Source organism: Papio anubis, chromosome 5 (genome assembly GCF_008728515.1).
Source record: "Papio anubis isolate 15944 chromosome 5, Panubis1.0, whole genome shotgun sequence".
Lineage (NCBI taxonomy): Eukaryota > Metazoa > Chordata > Mammalia > Primates > Cercopithecidae > Papio > Papio anubis.
In genome coordinates, this window is record NC_044980.1 from 125369726 (window position 1) to 125394028 (window position 24303).

General features: G+C 37.8%; 1 protein-coding gene across 4 annotated transcripts in view; it reads left to right on the top strand.

Moving 5' to 3' along the window:
* RAD50 (RAD50 double strand break repair protein) overlaps positions 1-24303 on the top strand; it is an 86773-nt gene that overhangs the window by 54863 nt on the left and 7607 nt on the right. For all 4 annotated transcript variants that reach the window (XM_009209045.3, XM_009209046.2, NM_001169034.1 and 1 more), the window contains exons 20-21: positions 6456-6583; positions 8531-8755. In XM_009209045.3, coding sequence (XP_009207309.1) covers positions 6456-6583; positions 8531-8755 — 353 coding nt within the window. The remainder of the gene's footprint in view (positions 1-6455; positions 6584-8530; positions 8756-24303) is intronic.

A 24303-nucleotide genomic window follows, 5' to 3' on the forward strand; every position in this document is an offset into this window, starting at 1 on the left:
GTATGAGAATCACCTGAACCTGGGAGGCGGAGGTTGCAGTGAGCTGTGATCACGCCGCTGCACTCTAGCCTGAGCGACAGAGTGAGACTCTGTCTCAAAAAAGAAATGCAAAAAGTAAAGAAAAATAATTCCAATAACATTCTTATTTCATTTATTTATTATTTTTATTTTCAGTAAAAGACTCGTGGTTAAAGTTTGAATATAAAGGCTTAAAACTAAAAGTGTTCCTCCCCTTCTTCTGATTCTCAATCTCACTTCTACATGTCATTAACTGTTACACTTATTTGTTTTTAAAGAAGTTTTATTCATATACCAGCAGATAGATAGGTAGATACATTTAGGGGTGTGTGTGTGTGTGTATATATATATATATATATTTAAATTTACCTTTATGGATGGGGTCGTGTCATATTATTCTGTACCTTTTTTCACTTAATTTGATTTTACATATCAACTCACAGATATATCACATTCTTTTGAATGATCATTTAATGATTTTAATGATCAGTTTCTTTTTGCTACAAAAAAGAAAATTCTTTAAGCACATGAAATAAAAACACAATCAAATGTGTTTTATGTTTAATGATTTAATGATTATAGTCCATTTTGTGCATATACCAGAACTTACTCAGATTGATTTCATTTCCTTATCATAAACTGTGTGACAGTGAATATCTTTAACATATATCTGTATCTTTTCTTATTCTAACATATCTTTATGTAGCATAAATTCACAAAAGTGGGATTAAGGTTTAATAATCTTGAAAGTTATCTGTAAGGAAAATATATATTAGGTCATTTTCCAGTTGATCCCTTTATCATTTATTTTCTCTATTAACGAAATTAATTTCTATAGTATAATCAAAATCATTTCAAAAAGCCATCATCACATGCTTTATGCAAGCATGGTAGTTAATGCCTTTAAAAACTATACCATTTCTCTGTTCTTACTGTTTTAAACAAAATTTACTATTTGAATGCCTTAACCACTCGGTTATAAGTCATTGCTAAAAATCATTTGGAAGATTAGTTACATTAGTTTTCTGCTGGGTCTCTTTCTGTAGCACCAAGAATTTCAAATATATGAAATATCAGTCAAAGGGAAATCAAATCTCTGCCTGGCCTAATACATATTGAATAATGTGTACATTTATGATGCATATATAACAAAATATCTCTAGCTTTTATGTAGTTGCCTATATAAAAATCACAGTCTATAAATTCGGAGCAGCTCTCTGTATACATATACGAAATTGTTAAGATTAATAATCTATGAACCTTTTAAGGTGATAGTCTAAATTTAGTGGATCTGATGGTATTAGTTTATTTTGTAACCTTCCTTGTTCCAGAAATTGTTTACTTAGTTATATACAATAGAGCAAAGATAAGTGTATTTCAGATTAATGGGAAAACAAGGCAGTGTAGAAATTAGGGCAAGAAAGTAATGAAACCAGGAGAGAAGTGTATAAAACGTTTGCATGAAGTCTGATGTGCTTGCTAAAGATTCTAGTAGTCAAATGAAGAGAGGAGGCCGGGCGCAGTGACTCATGCCTGTAATCCCAACACTTTGGGAGGCCAGGGTGGGTGGATCACCTGAGGTCAGGAATTCAAGACCAGCCTGGCCAACATGGTAAAGCCCCATCTCTACTGAAAATACAAAAATTAACCAGGTGTGGTGACACGCACCTGTAATCCCAGCTACTCAGGAGGCTGAGGCAGGAGAATCACTTGAACCTCAGAAGCAGAGGTTGCAAGTGAGCCAAGATCACGCCATTGCACTTCAGCCTGGGTGACAAGAGTGAAACTCTGTCTCAAAAGAAAAAAAAAAAAAAAGGCCAGGCGCACGGTGGCTCACGCCTGTAATCCCAGCACTTTGGGAGGCCGAGGCAGGCGGATCACGAGGTCAGGAGATCGAGACCATCCTGGCTAACACAGTGAAACCCCGTCTCTACTAAAAAATACAAAAAATTAGCCAGGCATGGTGGTGGGCGCCTGTAGTCCCAGCTACTCAGGAGCCTGAGTCAGGAGAAGCGTGAACCTGGGAGGCAGAGCTTGCAGTGAGCCAAGATTGTGCCACTGCACTCCAGCCTGGGTGACAGAACCAGACTCCGTATTAGAAAAAAAAAAAAAAAAAAAAAAGGAAGTCATAATTAGTCAAGATTCACATTGTGTCAGTGCTAAAAGGAGACCAGTTTCCCGTACTGACTACCGACTATTCATAGAAAGGAAGACATGTATAGTCTTCAACAGACTTCATAGGGCTTATAAAAAAGAAAAAAATACAGTGTATTTCAGCATCATTATTCCTTGATATGAGGTTCTGTGGAAGGTGGTATGATTGAAGCCTGAAATAAATGTTAGTGTTTAGAAAGCAAAGGTTCTTAGCTAGGGGCACCTGTAAATCGTCTGAGTTTTTCCACTTCTAGGTATAGAACTAAGAAAATTGAAGACATATGTTCCCACAACAACTTGTACAAGAATGCTCGTAGCAGCATTATTTGTAATAGTCAAAATATGGACACACCCAAATGACCATCAACTAATGAGCAGATGAACAAAATGTGGTATATCCATACAATGGAATATTATTCAGCCATAAAAAGGATACATGCTACAACATGCATGAACCCTTAAGACATGCTAAGCAAAAGAAGCTAGTCACAAAAGGCTGCATAATGTATGATTCCACTTATAATAAATGTACAGATTAGGTAAATCCAGTGACAGACAGCAGATTAATGTTTTCAGGGGCTAGAGGTGAGGAAGGAATAGAGTGACTGCTATTGAATATGAGATTTCCTTTTGGGGTGATCAAATGCTCTGGAATTGGATAGTGGTGATGGTTGTATAACCACCTAAATAAACTAAAACTGCTAAATTGTACACATTTAAATAGTGAATTTTGTGGAATATTAATTACATCTCAATTTTTTTTTAATCACTTAGGTTATTAAAAATACATGTGTTGGCCAGGTGCAGTGGCTCATGCCTGTAATCCCAGCACTTTGGGAGGCCGAGGCAGGCAGATTGCTTGAGCCTGGGAGTTCCAGACTATCCTGGCAATATGGCGAAACCCCATCTCTACAAAAAATTAGCCAGGTGTGATGGTGCGCACCTGTAGTCCCAACTACTCCGGAGGCTGAAGTCGGGGGATTGCTTGAGCTGGGGAGTTCAAGGCTGCAGTGAACTCTTATTGTGCCGCTGTACTCCAGCCTGGGCAACAGAGCAAGACCCTGTCTAAAAAAAAAGTCTATGTCTCCAATCCACAACAGTAAATCAGAATCTTGGGGGTTTCGGCAGAGATATGTGTGTTTTGTTGAAATTCCTTAGAGCTTCTGATGTATACCCTTAGCTGTCAGTAACTGAGCCAGCACTGGATGGACTGCATAGCTTTCAGGCAGTCTTCTAGAAGTGGCGTTATTCCCAGCCAGACTTTTGGTGGACATTGGACTGTAATCTGTTCAGCATGCCACTCTCTCACAGGTGTCTAGAATGCAGCTAATTTTTATGTTTCCATAGGTGACCAGCTGCATGCATTAACTGTCGTCTGAGTTGGATAGTTGGGGTTAATATTTAAGAGCTGAGGAGCCTAACAGTCACTTGTTTACCTACTGATCTAAGCCCTGCTAAATTTAGTCCACAGAATAAAATAATTTGGAAACTTAATAAACCGCCTTTCTCAGTTTTCAGATGAAGGAATATATGAAGAGAACTGGAGGTGACCTGACTTGCTCAAGGTCCCAAAAAGTAGTAACAGGTAGAACTGGTGCCTACACTATCAGATTTCTAGTAGAATGGAAAAAATAGTTGTGGTACACTATAACTGCATCTGATTTTTTTTCCCCTTCCTTTCTCTAATATTTTATATTTTGTAGACTATAATTGGAATTCTCACTGCTTAAAGTACAAAGGACAAATTTGACCCAAAAGGCATTTTATTAGCGATTACTGAGTCAGGCACTATATTGATTACATACACTCATACCTTTAATCTTCACAATACTTCTTTTTTTATTTATTTATTTTTTTTTTTTTGAGATGGAGTCTTGCTCTCTCACCCAGACTGGAGTGCAGTGGCACAATCTCGGCTCACTGCAACCTTCACCTCCCGGGTTCAAGTAATTCTCCTGCCTCAACTTGCCAAGTACCTGGGGCTACAGGCAAGTGCCACCAGGCCTGGCTAATTTTTGTAATTTTAGTAGAGGTGGGGTTTCACTATGTTGACCAGGCTGATCTCAAACTCCTGACCTCAAGTAATCCACCCACCTTGACCTCCCAAAGTGCTGGGAATACAGGTGTGAGCCACCGCACCCGGCCACACAATAGTTCTTTATGATAGGTAGTATTATTATTGACCATGTTACAAGCAAACTGAGGTTCAGAGAATTTAAACTAATTTGCCCAAAGTTATCCAGTTTAAAAGTAATAACACTGATTTGATCCTAGATGTATCTGACTTCGAAGCATTGTACTCTTGTTGTGGTATATACTGTCTTTGAAAACTAGAAGAATAATGGAAGCTGACTTAAAAGAAAGAAATGCCTAGCTTTCTGGTAACAATGCAGGTAGACAGACCAGCAACAATATTTTGTGCCAAAAATCAATCTCATCTAGAAATGTGATAGCACTTTAAAGAGTCCTTTCATGCAATCGTGAAAGCAAATTCAAATGTTCTATGGTATTAGATGAAAGTAAGTAGTAGCACATTCCCTTGTTCCTAACAAGGAACAACAAGTATAGTCCCCATAGTAGAACCTTGGTAAGTCACAGCAGCTACAGTGGCACATTAGGTTGCCTTAGCAACAAAGGACATTTATAACCATGCCATTTTAGTCACCTTTAACTGCCTATAATAATGCCTTTAGTAGATATGTATTCAGTTGTTTCAGTATCTCTGGGGGGGATTGGTTCCAGGACCCCCCAATACAACAGATACCGAAATCTAGGATGCTCAAGTCCTTTATATAAAATGGCATATCTAGTGTTTGCGTATAGCCTATCCATATCCTGTGATACACTTTAATTTCTATATTGCTTTTGATATTAATATGTAAATGATATGTAGTTTTTATATTGTATTATTTTAAATTTGTGTTTTTTTATTGTACTGTTACTTTTTATTGTATTTTTTTCCCCAGTATTTTTGATCCATGGTTAGTTGAATCCATAGATGTGGACCCTGTGGATAAACTGTATGTTTATATTATTTCCAGGAAAAATGAAGGTAGCCTTACTTTCTGTTAAAAAAGAAAAAAAAAAAAAAACTCTAAAAATAATCACACACAGATGGGCAGAATTGGATATGAACATTAAGCATGTGAGAGAAATCCTTGATTTCCCTCTCCCATCTACCAGTCCCTGGCCTTTACTGTTGGTGCAAGATATTGCCACAGGTCTGTCTATCTCTCTCACTTCCCGCATCACTGAGTTTAGCTTAGCTGCAAGGGCTATTGCAGGAGGGTCCCACCTCCCTCTTTGAGAAATCCTTACTCAAAACTCAGGATAAGTTTTCTACACACAGGATTTGTGGACCAATTTCTTTCTGCAGGAATTTTTTTTTTTTTTCCTAAATTCCAAAGAATCAACTTACAAACTGTTTTCTAATGGTTGTCTCTTGACACCATAGTTCGTTTTGATCACCAGGAAAACCACTGAAATAATTTTGTTGTTGCTGCTGCTGCTAAGTGTGATTGAGTCTTTTCTGAAGGACAAAACTACTCAACAAGAACAGCCAATTTTTTGAAATTTCATTTCAGTGGCTAAGAAAGTATCAAGTTCATAGATATATAGTACTATTGTGGCACTTCTTCGTGCCTTGAGTGATGATTATTTGTCAGCCTAAAGGTAGAAGCTGTAGGTAACATATACCTCACAGGTTCTAATAGTCTTGGTACATGTTGGGAGACAGAACTAGGAAGAAAAAGTTGGGGAAGACTTCAATAGTAGTATTGATCTCTTATGATCTTTTAGGTCAGTAGGCTTTATCATGGGGTTCCTATGCAGAATGATCCACTGGGGATATAGGTATTAAAATATCTAGTTATATTTTTAATTTTACCATTTAAAATTTCTGTTTTGTATGTTTTTAAGTGAACACCTTTTCATGGCATTGTTTTCTAAATATTTTAATACTGTATAAGTAAATAAGTACAAAGATATATGCTCACATCATTGTGAGACTCCCCATCAAACAGTAGACCTGGTTTTTAGATTATGGTCATGAAAGAGCAGTAAAAGCTGCACTACAGGAGGTATTACACTTGTGACTATGGGTGGGGATGGGCCATCCAGATTGCCCCAGACCTGGAGATTCCTTCACACTGGCTTGTTCTCCCTCTGCTGAACTTCACATGATTCTAAGACAGACATGGCACTTCCTATCAGCAGTTGCCTGTTACAGATTTCACGTTAGTAACTTGGTTATTTTTGTTAACTAATTTAATGTTTACCCCTAGATACAAGAAAGGTGGCTACAGGATAATCTTACTTTAAGAAAAAGAAATGAGGAACTAAAAGAAGTTGAAGAAGAAAGAAAACAACATTTGAAGGAAATGGGTCAAATGCAGGTTTTGCAAATGAAAAAGTATGCTTTTAAAATAATCTTCGGTTTAAATAAAAGTCTTTATTATTGGAATGTGAAGAATGTTAAATACCTGTTTTAAATGAATTTTAGCCTCAGCCTAGTATCCCTTGAGAGTTACTAGAAGGTGAACAGTGTTTTGATACAATTATATTTCATGGCCTTAAGAACTTTATTACTGCAGAAGTGATATAGAATTGGTAATCACATTGTAGTGATGAGCCTTAGTTATTCAGTATTGAACATGCTTAGTCCCCATACATCTGCTAGCCTGCTGCACAAAATAGTGGTACTAAGCATAAAGAATATGGAGCTGTGGACATTGCCTGGGTCAGAGATTGTACAGTCTATAATATTGTCAGTGGAGTTGTTGCCAGTGATTTATCCACAGAGATTCAGTCTAGATTTTCTCATTTGTAATTATGTGTCCACCAGAGCATTTCTTTTGAAAGATGAGTCTCATTCTTCCTTTATCTGGTCTTATGGTTACTTATTGTAGTTGCTGCCTTCCTGGTAGACCAGAAAAGATTTTATTCCTGCCTTGACTGCCTTAGAGTTGCCTTAGGAATTCTGTAAGAACCTTGTTGATGCTAAGGCACTAGACTGGTATAAAAGGTTGTACTAGGCAAATACGTAGGTTGCGAACCATCTCACCTGGTTAAATCCAGGCTTCTCATTTATTAAACCTTTCCTTGTAGAGTTTTCATGTCTTCTTGAATTTATATGGAAATATGAATGAAAAAAATGCTCAGGTTTTTCTAAAGGATATAGTAAAGTGAATTTTAACTTTATTTATAAAGCCTAACAAATGGTTAATCCTGTGTTACGTTTAAGTGCTCTTAGTTTAGCTATTTAAAATCTCTTTCCTATATCAGGGAAATCAGATTTTATAATTAGAAGAGCTCATCATCTTCAGAATCTTCTTTTTTTAATGCATTATACACACTTAGACCCAGAAAAATCACAGAGGAAATTATGATGAAAGCCAAGAATATGACCTTAATATGCTAGTTTCCAAGCCTCAGTTCTTTTACACTATGCTCTCCATGGCAAGTTGGAAAAGTAATGCTTCTAGAAGAAATTTTGAAATGAAATAATATATTCGTGGCTACTAAAGACCAAAACCAGATATTTAAAAAATTTCTTCTGTGATTGGTATATAACAGTACTTTTTACATTCATTCACATTACTAAGTACAACTATTTTTCAAACCTTTCTTCAACCAGGACATAACAGAAATGCCAACAAGACATGTAATCCAGTCAACTCTGTAAGGATGCCCATAAACTTGAGAGCAGTGCCTGACACATGAGGATGCTTAATAAGTGATTGTTAAACAAATGAAGATTTTTAAAGCAAACGTTGAAATTTGTACAATCTGCCAAATTATCAGAAAAGTTTGAATATTTTACTTCTTTTGGTCATTACTATGGTTTTTATACTTGGGCAAGAGAAATTTTGTTTTCATGGAGGAATCTAGATTTTTAATAAGTATTACTGCAGATAATATATGATTTAATTCGTGTTATGCCTTTGACATGAGCAGAATGATGAAGCCTGTTATCCATAACTTCTTAGTGTTGATAATTGTGCATTCTCAGCTCACAATCAGAAGTTTGTGAATTTGTAATATTAATCACCAGAATGCTTAGCGTCTAAAGGCCGGGAACTTTATCAGTGATAACATGCTATGAGGGTTCTCTGTTCAACACACAAAAATTAGCTGTTTAGCAACCTATGTGGGGCAGAGATATGGAAGGAAGAGAGGGTTTTTTTTTTTTTTTTTTTTTTTTAGTACCAAAGCCCTAAATAATAAGCAAGGAGAGACTCTGTTACACGATTCCTAAGGAGAATGATACTTAACCTGTCTAAAGAAATCTATGACTTTTCCACTTCAGGTTGTTAAAAGCTAAAAAATGGTCCTCATTTGTCATTTTCATTTTTTACAGTGAACATCAGAAGTTGGAAGAGAACATAGACAATATAAAAAGAAATCACAGTTTGGCATTAGGGCGACAGAAAGGTTATGAGGAAGAAATTATTCATTTTAAGAAAGAACTTCGAGAACCACAATTTCGGGATGCTGAGGAAAAATATAGAGAAATGATGATTGTTATGAGGACAACAGAACTTGTGAACAAGGATCTGGATATTTATTATAAGACTCTTGACCAGTAAGTATTAGACTGGGGATTTTCTTATTGCAATGAATATTAACATATTTTAGTAATCTTTTCTCTCATTTTTTTCTTTTTCTTTTTCTTTTTTTTTCTTTTTTTTTTTGAGACGGAGTTTCACTCTTGTTTCCCAGGCTGGAGTGCAATGGCACGATCTCAGCTCACTGTAACCTCTGCCTCCCGGGTTCAAGGGATTCTCTTGCCTCAGCCTCCCAAGTAGCTGGGATTATAGGTGCATGCCACCGTGCCGGGCTGATCTTGTATTTTTAGTAGAGACGGGGTTTCTCCATGTCAGGCTGGCCTCGAACTCCTGACCTGAGGTGATCCGCCCACCTCAGTCTCCCAAAGTCCTGGGATTATAGGCGTGAGCCACCATGCCCGGCCTCTCATTTTTTCTTTTTAAATATGATATTTTATGTATACCATGCAATGGAAAAATATATGTACATATGTAAACACACACTAGCTTAAGTTATGAAGTTAAGATATAAAGCATATTAATATCTAGGAGTATTCATGATACTACCTCCCTTTAACCAATCTACCATTATCACTAATTGGCATCCACTTAGATGCTCCCTTCTTATCTCAACCTTCTGTCATCCCCATTCCCTGTAACCAGTGACAAAGATTTTTACTTTCTCTGCTTTTTTAAAAAAACAGTTTTATCATATATGTGTCGTATTTTAAACTTTTTAAAAATGATACGATATTCTAGGATTTGCTCTTTTATTTGGATTTGCTTTTGTTTATCCGTGTTGTTTGTGGCCATAGTTCATTCATTTTCACTGACGTACAGAATCTACTATGGGAATAGACCACAGTGGACCCATTCTCCTGTAGATGGACATTTGGGGTTTTTTCTCAGGTCTTGTCATGTCTTCTGGAGGAAAGGTGTAAGGTTATATTTGTGAGAGTGCATTGCGGAGTATGCTCAATTTTACAAAATAACGTTGTTTTCCAGAAATGACTTTACTGATTTATACCACTAGCAGGTATTATAAGGGTTTCTTTGGTGGATCCTGTGACATTGGTTTTATAAATTTCTTAATGTTTTCCAACCTCATGGGTTTAAAATGATGAATCATTGTTTATTCATTATTAGTCTTGTCTTTCTGTGTGTTTTGGGACAGTCTCTTTTTGTCACCTAGGCTAGAGTGCAGTGGTGCAATCATAGTTCAGTGTAACCTCGAACTCCTGGGCTCAAGCAGTCCTCCCGCTTCAGCCTCCCAAAGTGCTGGGATCACAGGTGTGAGGCATTGTTCCTGGCCCTATTGGTCTTACTGATTTAAATGTGTTCTTTATCTCTTCTGCATTTCAATTCCTTTTCAGTTATATGTATTACAAAAGTCTTTTCAAACATTATGCTTATCTTTTTTACTTAGCATCTTTTGATGACACTGGATTTGATTTTGAGTTAGTTGAATTTAGCAACCTTTTCTGGTTAGCTCCTTGTGTGTCTTGTTAAGAAATCCTTCCCTACTCCTATATTTTTGTCTAAAAGTTTTAAATTTTGCTTTTCACATACAAGTACATTTAAGTATTCTAAGTTGAACTTTTTCCTTTATGAATAACCGGTTGTCTTGGCTTTATTTATTGATAGACTATCCTTCTCTCAGTGACCTTCAGTGTCATTTCTGTCATATATCAGAATTCCCTATGTGCCTGGGTTGGCCTGGGTTCTCTATTCTACTTAATTGGTCATTTTATCTATCTCTGTGCCATTTCGCACACCATCTTAATTACGTATAGCAGAATCTTCTTTATCCAGCGTATGTCTGTCTTTTAACCAGTGAATTTAGTCCTTTCATATTCATTGTGATTACTCAATTGAGTTGGATTTATTTCTGCCATCTTTTTTTCCTTTCCTGCCTTTTTGAGATGGATTTATTTTTCTTGACTCCTCCTTTTTCCCTTCTTTGGTTATACAGTTGACCATATAACATGCGGATTAGGGACACTAGGCCCCCATGCAGTCAGAAATCCACATGTAACTTTTGATTCTCCCAGAACTTATAGCCTACTGTTGACTGGAAGCCTTACTGATAACAGAAACAGTTGATTAACACATATTTTGTATGTTATATGTATTATATGCTGTGTTCTTTTACAGTAAACCAGAGAAAAGAAAAGAAATTATACGGGAAAAATATGTTTTCTGTTAAGTGGAAATGAATCATCATAAAGGTCTTCATCCTTGTCCTCTTCATATTGAAGAGGAGGAGGAAGAAGAGGAGGGGTCAGTCTTGCTGTCTCAGATGGCAGAGGTGGAAGAAAATCTGCATAAACGTAGACCCACACAGTTCAAACCTGTGTTCAAGGATCAGTTGTATTCTACTTTAGTTATTTGAGGGTTTACCTTTTAATTTTTAACGTACTTATTTGACTTAAAATCATATGCATTAGTTTTCAAAGTGGTCCTGGAGCACCATTATCATTATCACCTTGGAACATGTTAGGAATGCCTCTCAGCCTCTACCCGAGACCTGGATCAAAAATTTGAGGGGTAGGGCCCAGCAGTCTATTTTTGACAAGCATTTTGGGTGATTCTGATGCACATCAGAGTTTAAAAACCATAACTTTAATGTGAATTGTTTTACCTTTTTCCTGAATACTAATTATTTTCTCCCATCTGCATTATTTCTTTTGTCTAATATTTTAGTTTTACCTTGTTTTTAAATCATCACAAATGAGTAATAATTATTATGGTGGCTTCATAAGCCCACATGTTTACCAATTTTTTTGTTCATTCTTGCTCGTTAAATCCCACTCCTCCCTTCTTTAGGTTCAGTTTTCTTTTTTTTAGAGTATATTCTTCAATAGCTTTTTTCAGTGAATGACTATTAGTGGTAAACTGTCAGTCTTTAAGAAGTTTTTCCCCTTAATTTGATAGTTTAGCTGAGCATAGAGTTCTAGATTGACAGTTTTGTTCTCTTGGCACTTTAAAAATACTCAATTTTTTGTTGGCCTCTGTGGTTACAGTTGAGAAATCATTTTAATTATTCCTTTAAAAGTAATCTGCCTTTTTCCTCTGGTTCTTTTAGGATTTTCCCCTTTGTCTTCAGTGTTCTGTATTTTTATAATAGTGTATCTAGACTCAGCTTTAGTTTTTCTGCTCATGAATTGTGCTTTTTGATCTGAGGGTTGATATCTTTCATCAATTTTGGGGATTTTTCATACATTATCTCTTCAGATATTATTCTTTCTCCATTTCTCACTATTTTCCCCTTCTTCACTTTTTGTTAGACATAACCTCCTCTTTCCTCTACATTGCTTAACCCCTCTTGCATATAGTGGGCTCTGGGTAAATATCTTGTAGTTGATAAATTATTTAGCTGCTACTTAATACTACCTATTGAGTTGTTGTCATTGTTTTTTTTCCCCTTCATTTTTTTTCTATAAGTTCTATTTTGTTCTTTTTCAGAAACTCACATGGTTTTTTTTTATAATTTTTTTTTTTTAAAACAGAGTCTGGCTCTGTCACCCAGGCTGGAGTGCAGTGGCGTGATCTCGGCTCACTACAGCCTCCACCTCCTGAGTTCAAGCAGTTCTCATTCCTCAGCTCCCCGAATAGCTGGAATTACAGATGCATGCCACCACTCAGCTAGTTTTTGTATTTTTAGTACATATGGGGTTTTGTCATGTTGCCCAGGCTGGTCTTGAACTCCTGGTCTCAAGCGATCCTCCCACCTAGGCCTCCCAAAATGCTAGGATTACAGATGCGAGCCGCTGCGCCAGGCTTTTGATGTATTTTCTTCCTTAGTATTTTGATTCCTTCTTGAATGTGTCTTTACTCATTTTAACTATACACATTTTATATTCTCTTTCAGATTATTATTTTTTAATTTCACATTTTGAGGAGGCTGCTTCTGCTGTTTTGTATTCTGATTCTATCCCTTAGTGAAGTTTCTGTGTTTTATTAACATTTAATTGTGCACTTATCTTTACTAGCATTGTTTTTTCTGTGAGACTCCCTTGTGACCTTTCCTTGTAGATGTCCATCTACACAGAAATTTTGGTTTTATATTAACTAGGAACTCCAGAGAAAACATTGGCCTGCATGTAGGGGTTTTTGTTGATTTCTCAGTTGGTAGGTTCCTAGACTATCTTCTGTCCTGGATGATAAGAACCAATCCCTAGGTTATAAAAATAATAACCCCAAGTTCATGGCTGGGTACAGTGGCTCACACCTGTAAGCCCAGCACTTTGGGAGACCGAGGTAGGTGGATCACTTGAAATCAGGAGTTTGAGACCAGCCTGGCCAACATGGTGAAACCCCATCTCTCCTAAAAGAATAAAAAAATTAGCTGGGTGTGGTGGTGCACACCTGTAATCTCAGCTACTCAGGAGGCTGAGGCAGGAGAATCATTTGAACTGGGAAGCAGAGATTGCAGTGAGCCAAGATTGCACCACTACACTCCAACCTGGGCAACAGAATGAGACTTTGTCTCAAAAATAACAATAACATAATAATAATAACCCCAAGTTTAGTTTGTCTGTCAGGTTACATACTGACTGGTCTGGTTTTCACTTCTATCTTCGTTTCTGTTATATAGGGATTTCCCTTTCTTTCTTGTGAGCTCAACTATGAATTTAAAATAAGTTTTGTTATAAATCTATCTAGCAGTTCTGTTCATTTGTGGCAGGAGAATTATTACTAACCTTAGATTTTGGTGGTGGTTGTTTTTTCCGGAATGGCAAGTATCTTCCTTAGCACTAAGAGAGTTACACAGAGAGCTTCTTTTCTCTTCTAAGACTTCTGGTCAGATACAGCATAGTCAACAGACCAACCTGAGCAGTGGCATTCAGACCACAGGTCTCAGGAAGACAGGAGAACTCTGGTTTCAGTATGAGGACTTTTTTAGTTAGTGATGATAACAAAGGTGGTCCCAGAATTGCCTAGGCATATTTTTGGCATATACAAGTTTTAGGAAGTACATAATCATGTAAGACAGATTAGATCCATTTACTGTGAAATATTGGGAGTAAGCCAATTATCTTAACATGTTATTTTTAAAAAATAAATTATACTAAGATTTTTGTTAGATTAAGTTTAACTTTTAAAACAATTTTTTTGAGAGTATTCCATAGATACATCTTTTGTCCCATTTCATTGTGAGTGGGTAGGTTAACGTTATAATGCTCCCTGGGTCCAAAAAGATGTATGCCTGCACCAAATGAGAACTTTTGTTTTTTAACCTCTTTGAATGTTGCCATCTCCTAGATACTAGATCCAACAGTTTAAAGTGGTTAGTCTTGGAATTTAAGGTGTTGAAACAAGAACATAAGCAAAACTTAAGGAATTCTTGCCCAGTAGACTACACATACATATATTTGTTTTTTATTTTTTTGCCTTTAATAATTCTTTTTAGTCTTCTCAGCTACTTCATTTATGCTTTTAGGGGACTTCTTAGTTTTTTTTAGTTGTTTAGCAACAGATGCTGTGTATCCGATAGACTTATCAAACATTCATTGAGCATTAAGGAATAGCAGATCCAGTAACTTCTAGCAAGGATATTATAGGTTTATTTGAAGAGACACAAATCAAAACAGATTTTTGTCAGTAAAAACCTATTTGGCCAGGCACAGTGGCTCACGCCTGTAATCCTAGCACTTTGGGAGTCCAAAGCGGGTGGATTGCTTAAGTCCAGGAGTTTGAGACTAACCTAGGCAACATGGCAAAACCCCATCTCTACAAAAAAATACAAAAATTATCTGGGTGTGGTAGCACACACCTATAATCCGAGCTACTCAGAAGGCCGTGGTGGGTTGCAATGAGCCAAGATTGTGCCAGTGCATTCCAGCCTGGGTGACAGAAAGAGACCCTGTCTCAAAAAAAAAAAAAAAAAAAAAAAATGCAAAAAACAAAACACCAAAACTTCTATTTGGAATAAGATAAGTTGGTTGTGATGAAAAAATAAAAATGGGTATTATAAAGCAAGACATTGGACTTTGTGTAGAAGTCCAACATAAGTTTTACGTTTTTTAAAAAACCTCAGAAGTCCATAATACATGGTTAAAAGTGCTGTCTCCAGATTTTGAATTCTTTTTTTAAAAAAATGTCTTACTCTTTTTTTTTTTTTTTTTTTTTTTTTTTGCGACAGTGTCTCGCTCTGTCGCCCAGTCTACAGTGCAGTGGCGCCATCTCAGCTCACTGCAAGCTCCACCTCCTGGGTTCACGCCATTCTCCTGTCTCAGCCTCCCAAGTAGCTGGGACTACAGGCTCCCGCCACCTCGCCCGGCTAGTTTTTTGTACTTTTTAGTAGAGACGGGGTTTCACCGTGTTAGCCAGGATGGTCTCGATCTCCTGACCTTGTGATCCGCCCGTCTCGGCCTTCCAAAGTGCTGGGATTACAGGCGTGAGCCACCGCGCCCGGCCGACTCTATTTTTTTTTGACTATATAGTAGGTATATTTATGTGACACATGAGATATTTTGATGCAAGCATACAATGCATAATAATCACATCAGGATAAATGGGGTTTCCATCACCTCAAACATTTATCCCTCCTTTTGTTACAGACATTCTAATTATACTATTTTAGTTATTTTTAAATGTACAATAAATTGTTGTTGACTGTAGTCACTCTGTTGTGCTATTAAATACTACATCTTATTCTTTCTATATTTTTGTACTCATTAACCATCTCCACTGCCCTTTCTAGCCTCTGCTACCTATCATCTCCACTATCTCCATGAGTTCAATTGTTTTAATTTTTCACTCCCACAAATGAATGAGAACATGCAAAGTTTGTCTTTCTGTGCCTGGCTTATTTCATTTAACATAGTGTCCTCCAGTTCCATCCATGTTATTCCAGATGACAGGATCTCATTTTATTTTATGGCTGAATAGCCATATGTGTATATGAATGACTTTTTTTTTTTTTTTTTTTTTTTTTGAGATTTTGTCTCTTTTTCCCAGCTTGGCTGCCTTGTAGACTGGGAGACAGAGACTCCGTCTCAAAAAAAAAAAAAAAAGTCATTCATATACACATATGGCTATTCAGCCACTGATTTCAGCTCACTGCAACCTCTGCCTCCGGGGTTCATGCAGTTCTCCTGCCTCAGCCTCTGAGTAGCTGGAATTACAAGTTCCTGCCACCACATCTGGATAATTTTTGTATTTTTAGTAGAAACAGGGTTTTGCCATGTTAATCTTGAACTCCTGACCTCAAATGATCCACCCGCCTCAGCCTCCCAAAGTGCTGGGATTAGACATGAGCCACCGTACCTGGCAAGAACCACATTTTCTTTATCCATTTATCTGTTGATGGACACTCAGGTTGCTTCCAAATCTTGGGTATTATGAATAGTGCTGTAATAAATATAGGAGTGCAGATATCTCTTCAACCTAATGATTTCATTTCCTTTGTGTAAATATCCAGTAAGTGGGATTGCAGATCCCTCATATGGTAGTTCTGTCTTTAGTTTTTTTAGGAACCTCCATGCTATTCTCCATAGTGATGATTTTGAGTCCTGACTGAAGATATTTAGCAAATTCTTTAGACACTCTGAGTTTCCGTTTCCTCATCTATAAAATAGAATTTTTAAAAATCTATACTATTATTCAGTATAGAGTCAGAAAAGCTCAGAGGCGATTTAGTCCAGCTTTCTTTGTCATGTTCCATTCTTTAATGTAAGTTCTTAAATTCTCTATTCTTAAATAGCACTAAAGAACTAAATTCATTAAGAAAATGTAGGTTTCTCTTCCTATTTCAACATTCTTTGAGGTTGAGGGCTATGCATAGAAAACACTAATAGCAATTGAATACTACATGATAGCCATAATCAATTTAATTATTGTATCTAACTCTGTATTAAAGAGCAAGTATTTATCAGAGAGATTAAGCAGCCTACCCAAGATTACCCAGGTAAATGGTAGAGATAAAATTAAATCTCAGAACCCCTGTGACATGCTGCTACCATAGTGGCTCCCCTGCTTTTTTTTTTTTTTTTTTTTTTTTTTGGAGACAGAGTCTCACTGGTTCTCTCAGCTCTCTCAGGCTGGAGTGCAGTGGTGTGATCTCTGCTCACTGTAACCTCTGCCTTCTGGGTTCAAGCAGTTCTCGTGCCTCAGTCTTCTAAGCATCTGGGATTACAGGCATGTGCTACCACCCCAGGCCAATTTTTTGTATTTTTAGTAGAGAAGAGGTTTCGTCATGATGACCAGGCTGGTTTTGAACTCCTGGCCTCAAGTGATCCACCCTCCTCAGCCTCCCAAACTGCTGGAATTATGGACATGACCTTTTTTTGTAACCGTTAAAAAAGCTAGTATTTATATAAAAACATTTTAACTGTTACTTATACTTCCTGGTTTAGAACCATAACTTATTTCTGTATTGTAACTCTTCAGTGAGATGCGTGTATACATAATATATAGTTGTATATTAGGATTTTGTTCAATAAAAATGTGAGTACATATATGCTTGATACTGTTCTAGATACTAAGTATATAAGGATGAAGAAACAAAATTAAGAAATAAATTCATAACAAAATGGCTAGTAATGGTAGGTTATTACAGTGAAAAATGAACAATGTGAACGTAACTGATGGGCCCTTAAGCTGGGACCTGATTGAGGAGAAGGGAGCAAGATATGCAAAAAACTGGGGCGCAGGCATTCCAGGTAGAGAGAATAGTTAATGCAGCAGCCAAGATCAGGATGAACAGAAAGTATTTTCTAAGGACCAGGAAGAAGGCAAGCATGGCTGGAATATAGTCAGAGATAGGCCATTCCCAGAGTATGTCATGCCTTGTAGCTGTGGTAAACAGTTTTATTTCATTCTAACTGCATTGGGCAGTCACTGGAGGGTTTAAAGGAAGGAAATAATATAATCTGATTTCTAGTTGGAAGAAATTGCACTGACTGCTGTGCGTGGAGAATGGATTGTAAAGGGCAAGAGTAAAAGCAGAGACCAATGAGGAGACTTGTAGTAACCAAGAGATGGTGGTGGGCTAGATCAGGTGGTAGCAGTGAAAATAGAGGGAAGTGATAGAAGATAGACTTGGAATTTGTTCTGGAGAGAGAGTTGACAGGCCTTGCTTCTGAATTGAGTGTAAGGGAGGGAAAGTAAAATAACCAAAGGTTGCTCCTACATATTTTTACTTGAACAATAGGATATTGGGGGAACAGGTTGCCATTCCTTAAAATGGGCAGGACTGGGGAGAGAAAATCAGTAGTTCCATTTTGTACAGTTTTAAGTTTGAAGTGCTTGTAGACATCTAAGCAGAGATGTGAAGCAGGCAGTTGGATATATAACCTCGAGCCTAGAGTTCAAGGGAAAGGTGTACATTGGGGAGTCATCAGCATATCCATGGCATTTAATTCATGAGATGAGATCACATGTGGAATGAGCATAGAGAGAGAAGGGAAAGGTCCCACCACTAGTTATGTTTGCAAATCCAGTAAATAAGCAGCTGGTGAGGTGGGAAAAAATTTTAAAAGATGTGGTATCTTGAAAACTAAGGGAAGAAAATATATCAAGCATCTAATGCTATTTGGGGTCAAATAAGGACTAAGAAGTGACCCTTAAATTTGACAAAATGGAAGTTGTTAATGACTGAGGAGCAGTCAGTGGCACAGTTGGAACTGAAGCCTGGTCGAGTTGGGTGGGGAGAGAATGGGTAGTAAGAAATGGAGACAGCAGCCAGGCATGGTAGCTCACACCTGTAATCCCAGCACTTTGGGAGGCCAGGGCAGGATCACCTGAGGTCAGGAGTTCGAGACCAGCCTGACCAACATGGTGAAACCCCCTCTCTACTAAAAATGCAAAGATTAGCTGGGCGTGGTGGGGCATACCTGTAATCCCAGCTACTCGGGAGGCTGAGGCAGGAGAATTGCCTGAACCTGGGAGGTGGAGGTTGCAGTGAGCCAAGATCGTGTCATTGTACTCCAGCCTGGGCAATGAGAGCAAAACTCTGTCTTGGAAAAGAAAAAAGAAAATGGAGACAACGAATATAGATAATTCTTATAACAACTTCTCCTGTGACGGGGAGCAAGAAAAATGGAGCAACAGTTAGAGTGGACCAGGGACCAAGTTAAATAGGCAGGTTGGTTTTGTTTTCAATTTTACTTGTAAGTATTTTGCTACAAAGTCAGCTCTTCTCTTACTTACAGCCCATTGACCTGCAGACCTGGGGTTTCATATGTATTCACTGAATAGAAAACCATACATAGGAGCCCTCCAGCTATCCCTGCATACCCTGGGAATCAGTGACAGCAGGAATAAGAATTCCCTTCACTTCCAAGATTAGGCTATAGGAGAAAAACTAAAAAAAAATTCAACAACCCTGCTCTGCCACTTTGTCAGGCTCTGGGAAAACAGGAATATCATACCCTGTCCCTCCTCCAAACTGCTGACAGTCTTTCTGATGGAGACCTTGGTAGGTGCTCCGTAGTCTGTTTTTGACCTGGGCCTGGGATAAGGAGGAACAGCTTTTCAGCAGAGAAAAGTGCCTCAGTCACAGAGGCATCATGCTGAGGAGAGTGAGGACCTATGAGGGAGCTTAGTGGAGCCAGGCAGGGGTGGAGAGGTACAGGAGTGCTTTCCAGCAATTTAGGCTTGCTTAAGGAACAAAACCAGGCTGTTTACTGAGTTCTGTTACATGGTACTCAGATGGATTCTTCTAAATAAAAAGAAATGATACAAATTTCCCCAAAATTGAGTCTTTGTGGGCTTATGCTTGCAAACAGTGGCCTTCTCAAGGTTTATACAGTGAGCCCTAAATTTGCCTTCTAACCTCTAATGAGGTACAAAATTTCCCTCATTCTTTCACGTCTTAGAATGAAGCATGCAGTCAGTGTAATTGTTGCGTTCAGCTGTCTATTTAAGGTAACACAGGAAATCAGCAGTGCATTTTCAAGAAAAGCTGATTACCATCTGTTATTAGTAATCATCTAAAAACATCAGTAAGTATAAGCATTGGCAATGGTCAGAGAGACACATAGATGAAAAGGGGGAAATTATCCATCATTTGGAATGTATTACCCCATACTAATACAATATACCAATTTAAATGATTTTAGAATATATCACTCAAGATATGGTGTTCTACCCTATGCCCAAAATGTTCTACTCTCATTTTTCCCCAGATGTGGAAGGTTGCATATTAGGTCATACTTCTTTTAAGACTCGTTGTAAACACGTAACCTTTACCATTTTGCATCCAAGGTGGCCAGCTTTCTGTGAGGCTCTTCAGAGCCTGGGTCCCTGCATTCAAGGGGAGCTTCAGATGAGGGCTTTATTCAGGGCTAACCTTATAGTCACCATCTCCATCATGACCATGGATGCAGTAAGGTTTCACAGTAGCTCGTGCAACCTCAAGAGGGTAGATTACAAAACCCATAGATAGCCACTGGTTTTTCACACCTAAACAAATGTTTATCTTGCCATAGTGGTTGAACCATAGGCTGAATTGTAAAAGCTGATGTTTGGGAGTCTAGCTAAAGAAAATTAAGTTAATGAGTTTAAAGAAGCAAGAACTGGAAGGGTACCCTCCCGGAAGGTGAGATATTGGTCTATGGGGTGTCCAAGGGAGAAAATCCAGTCATGGGTTCTTAGCTTCTGTTTCTGGTTGGGCCAGTAAAGCCTCTTCCTCATCCCTCTTTTCTGCTTATCACTAGAGACAAAACTAAAAACCATGGCTTCAGTCTGCTAAAAGCCTAGAACAAAACAGAACAACAACAAAATAAGGCAGGCTGGGCAAGCTTGTTAAGACTTTCATGGATTACCAGAAATACCAATGCCATTAAAGCCATCATTTTTCCTCATAAAATGCAATCGATTATTACTGAAATTTTTAATGAAATCTTTCAGACTCTTAACGATTATTTAAATATCAGACTAAAGTAATTTATAAATCATTATTTTCTGAGATCTTAGAGCTTCTCTTTTTTTTTTTTTTTTTTTTCTTGAGACAGTCTCGCTCTGTCACCCAGGCTGGAGTGCAGTCATGCAGTCTTGGCTCACTGTAACCTCCACCTCCCAAGTTCAAGCAATCCTCCTGCCTCAGCCTCCCAAATAGCTGGGATTACAGGTGCCCACCACCACACCTGGCTAATTTTTGTATTTTTAGTAGAGATGGAGTTTTACTATGTTGGCCAGGGTGGTCTCTAACTTCTGACCTCAAGTGATTTACCCACCCTGGCCTCCCAAAGTGCTGGGATTACAGGTGTGAGCCACCTCACCTGGCCTCTCACTTTCTTTTGAGAACCAGTTTTCACAAGGAAATCATACTACTTCGCATGAGTTAGTATATACATTTAACTGAGAGATGTGCATACTCCAGGCAGGTGGTGGAGCTGATACACTAGCCAGATGACTACTTGACCATAACAGTTTGCAGCCCATGAAATTCAAATCTTTGCCTCAGCACACGGTCATGGACTTTCAAGGTCATTCTGAAAGTTATTTGATGTTAAATGCCTGTAAAGTCCAAGTGACAAAAGTGTGTTAAGTTAATTGGGCCACTATATGTCACTCAATAGCTCCTAGAGGATTCTTGTACAGGATCTCACTCTGTCACCCAGGCTGGAGTGCAGTGCTGTGATCACAGCTCACTGCAGCCTCGACTTCCTGGGCTCAAGCAGTCCTCCCACCTTAGCCTTCCAAACGCTGGGATTGCAGGTGTGAGCAATCCAGCCCTGAGCTGCTTTCTTTCCATGGCTTCAGCCTAAGTAACTCGCACCTATTACCGTGGTAGCTTTCCCACCTCTTATCTCTTACCATCCTTCCCACCCCCATCTCCACCCATTATACTTCTGTCAGCTTAATTTTCCTAAAGCTAGTGGTCCCTATTCCCTTCTAATTTTAGCAAAGACTTCCATACCTGGGCTTTCCCATTTCAATTCTTACTACCAAGTGTGTTCTAACCAAACAATTTTGTTCCCTTAATATGTCCCATATTTTCCTGTGCTATTTCCCATCCTTGGAATGTTACATTGATGAAGTCCTTCCCAAATATATGTGATTTTTTTCCTATCTTTGTACTTCATAATATTTTGTACCACTTATGCAACTAAAGCCATTCAGCCTTGTATTACAGATATTTGGGCTTCCCCATACTCCATAACTGCAAACCACAGAACACACTTCAAGGTAGACTTAGGTTCATTTCCATGACAATGTCTAACTTTGATTCAGCCCTTAAGAATTATTACGTTGGTGACATATTTTCATTTCCCTCACAATGGCTTTGCACGTAGTATACCCAAATAAATATTTTCTGTTCTTTGTGACCATTATCACAAGGTAGGTATTTTTCTGAGTTGTTTTTTTTTTTTCCATTTAACATAGCGGTAATCTTTTACACATATATTCAAGTACTTTGTATTTTTAATGACTGAATATTCTGTAAAATGCATGATATCTACTTTATTTAACCATTATTGAACATATTAGAAAGCTTTTGAATATGTGCTGCTACAGATAATGCTGCAGAGTGCGTCTTTGCACACTAGAGCAGATATATCAAAAAGACAGCTTCCTAGAAATGGAGTTACTGGCCCGGAGGTTATGCATATTTTTTAATTAGTGCCAAATTGCCTTCTAAAAACACTTATAAAATTTCCACCGGTAATATATGAAAGTACCCGTTTCCATGTCTGGATTTTGTTACTGACATTTTACTGGCTGCACAAAAGAATGCTTGCACTTTAATTTACATTTCCCTCTTTTTACTAGTGAAGTTAAATGTCCTTTCATATGTTGTCTATTTGTATTTCTTTTCCAGAAATTACCTATTCATATCTCTTTGCCCGTTTTTCTACTAGGTTGTCTTTTTCTTGATTTGTCACATTTTAATAGATTCTAGATGTTAATTATTTTCACATACATTGCAGGTGCCTATTCCCAGTTTATCATTTGTCCATCAACTTTTTTTTTTTTTTTTTTTTTGTGAGATGGAGTCTAGCTCTGTCACCCAGGCTGGAGTGCAGTGGCACAATCTCAGCTTACTTCAACCTCCGTCTCCTGCCTCGGCCTCCATCTCCTGCCTCGGCCTCGCAAGTACCTCGGCCTCTGTCAACTGCCTTGGGACTACAGGCATGCACCACCACACCTGGCTAATTTTTGTATTTTTAGTAGAGACAGGGTTTCACCATGTTGGTCAGGCTGGTCTCAAACTCCTGACCTCAAGTGATCTGCCTGCCTCGGCCTCCTGAAGTGTTGGGATTACAGGCATGAGCCACTGTGCCCAACTACCTCAGCTTTCTTTATGGTATCTTTTGTAACTTTTCATTTTTAGGTAGTCAGATCTTTAGTCTTTTGATTTATGTTGTTCCTTGTTTAGAAAGGCTTCCCAATCCTAAAATTATCAAAATGTTTTCTTCTGATGGTTTTATTTTACCTTAGCTTTTGTTTTGTTTTTTTCAGACAGGGTCTTACTCTGTCACCGAAGCTGGAGTGCAGTGGCATGATCACAGCTTACTATAGCTTCAACTTCCCAGGCTCAGGTGATCCTCTCACCTCAGCCTCCCAAGTAGCTGGGACTACAGGCACTCACCACCACACCCAGCTAATTTTTAAATTTTTTTGTAGAGATGGGGTCTCACTATGTTGCCTAGGCTCAAACTCCAGGCTCAAGCGATCCTCCCACCTCAGCTGCCCAAATACTTTAGCTTTTAATCCTTTCATTCATTTGGATTTTATTTTGAGGTTAGATAACAGGTAATGTTTTTTTTTATCCTTTGTAACACTATTGAAACCTTTCCAGTTGATTTGAACTGTTGCAGTTATAAACTAACGTTCTATATGCATTTGGGTTTGTTTCTGGATTTTCCTTTGTACACCAACTTTTAAAATTTATTTTTTTTCTTTTGTATTATCTCTTCTATGTGAACTTTAGAGTCAGCTTATGGATTCTATTAAGCATTTTTTAATCATATTGGGATTTCTGTTTGGATTGTATTTAATTTATGGATTATTTGAGGAGAACGGACATCTTTGTAATATCACATCTACCATTCTGGACTCCTTAGTATGCATCTCCTACTCAATCATGTTCTTTTCTCCTATGGTAAAGTTTTACAGCTTTTTCCTCCAGCTCCTATACCCTTTTGTTAGACTTATTCCTAGGCATTTTATGGTTTTTATCACCACTGTGAATAGGATCCTTTTTTTTCTATTGCCTTTCCTGTTGGTGTTTGCTCTAGATAATAAAACTTCATTTTTATATATTTATCTCCGGCTACCTCATTAGTCTGAATAAGTTTTCAGTTGATTTTCTTGGATTTTCTAAGCATACAGTTCTGTCACCTGCAAAAGCAATAACAGGCTTTTCTCTCTTTTTTTCATTTTTCATTTCTTTTTAGTTAGGAATTTGAATTGTGAAATCCTTAAGTTGTTAGGGATTTCCAGGACATTATTTTAGAGCAGCCATAATAGGAGGCATCTTTCTCTTCTTCTTAGTTTTAGGAGGAACACTTCTATATATTTTAAATTAAATTTGATGCTTTCTGTGGATATCTGAGGGAGTCATTTTGTCCAGTTAAGAAAACGTTCTTCGATTTTTCACTTAGGATATTTTATCAAAATTCAGTGTTATAGT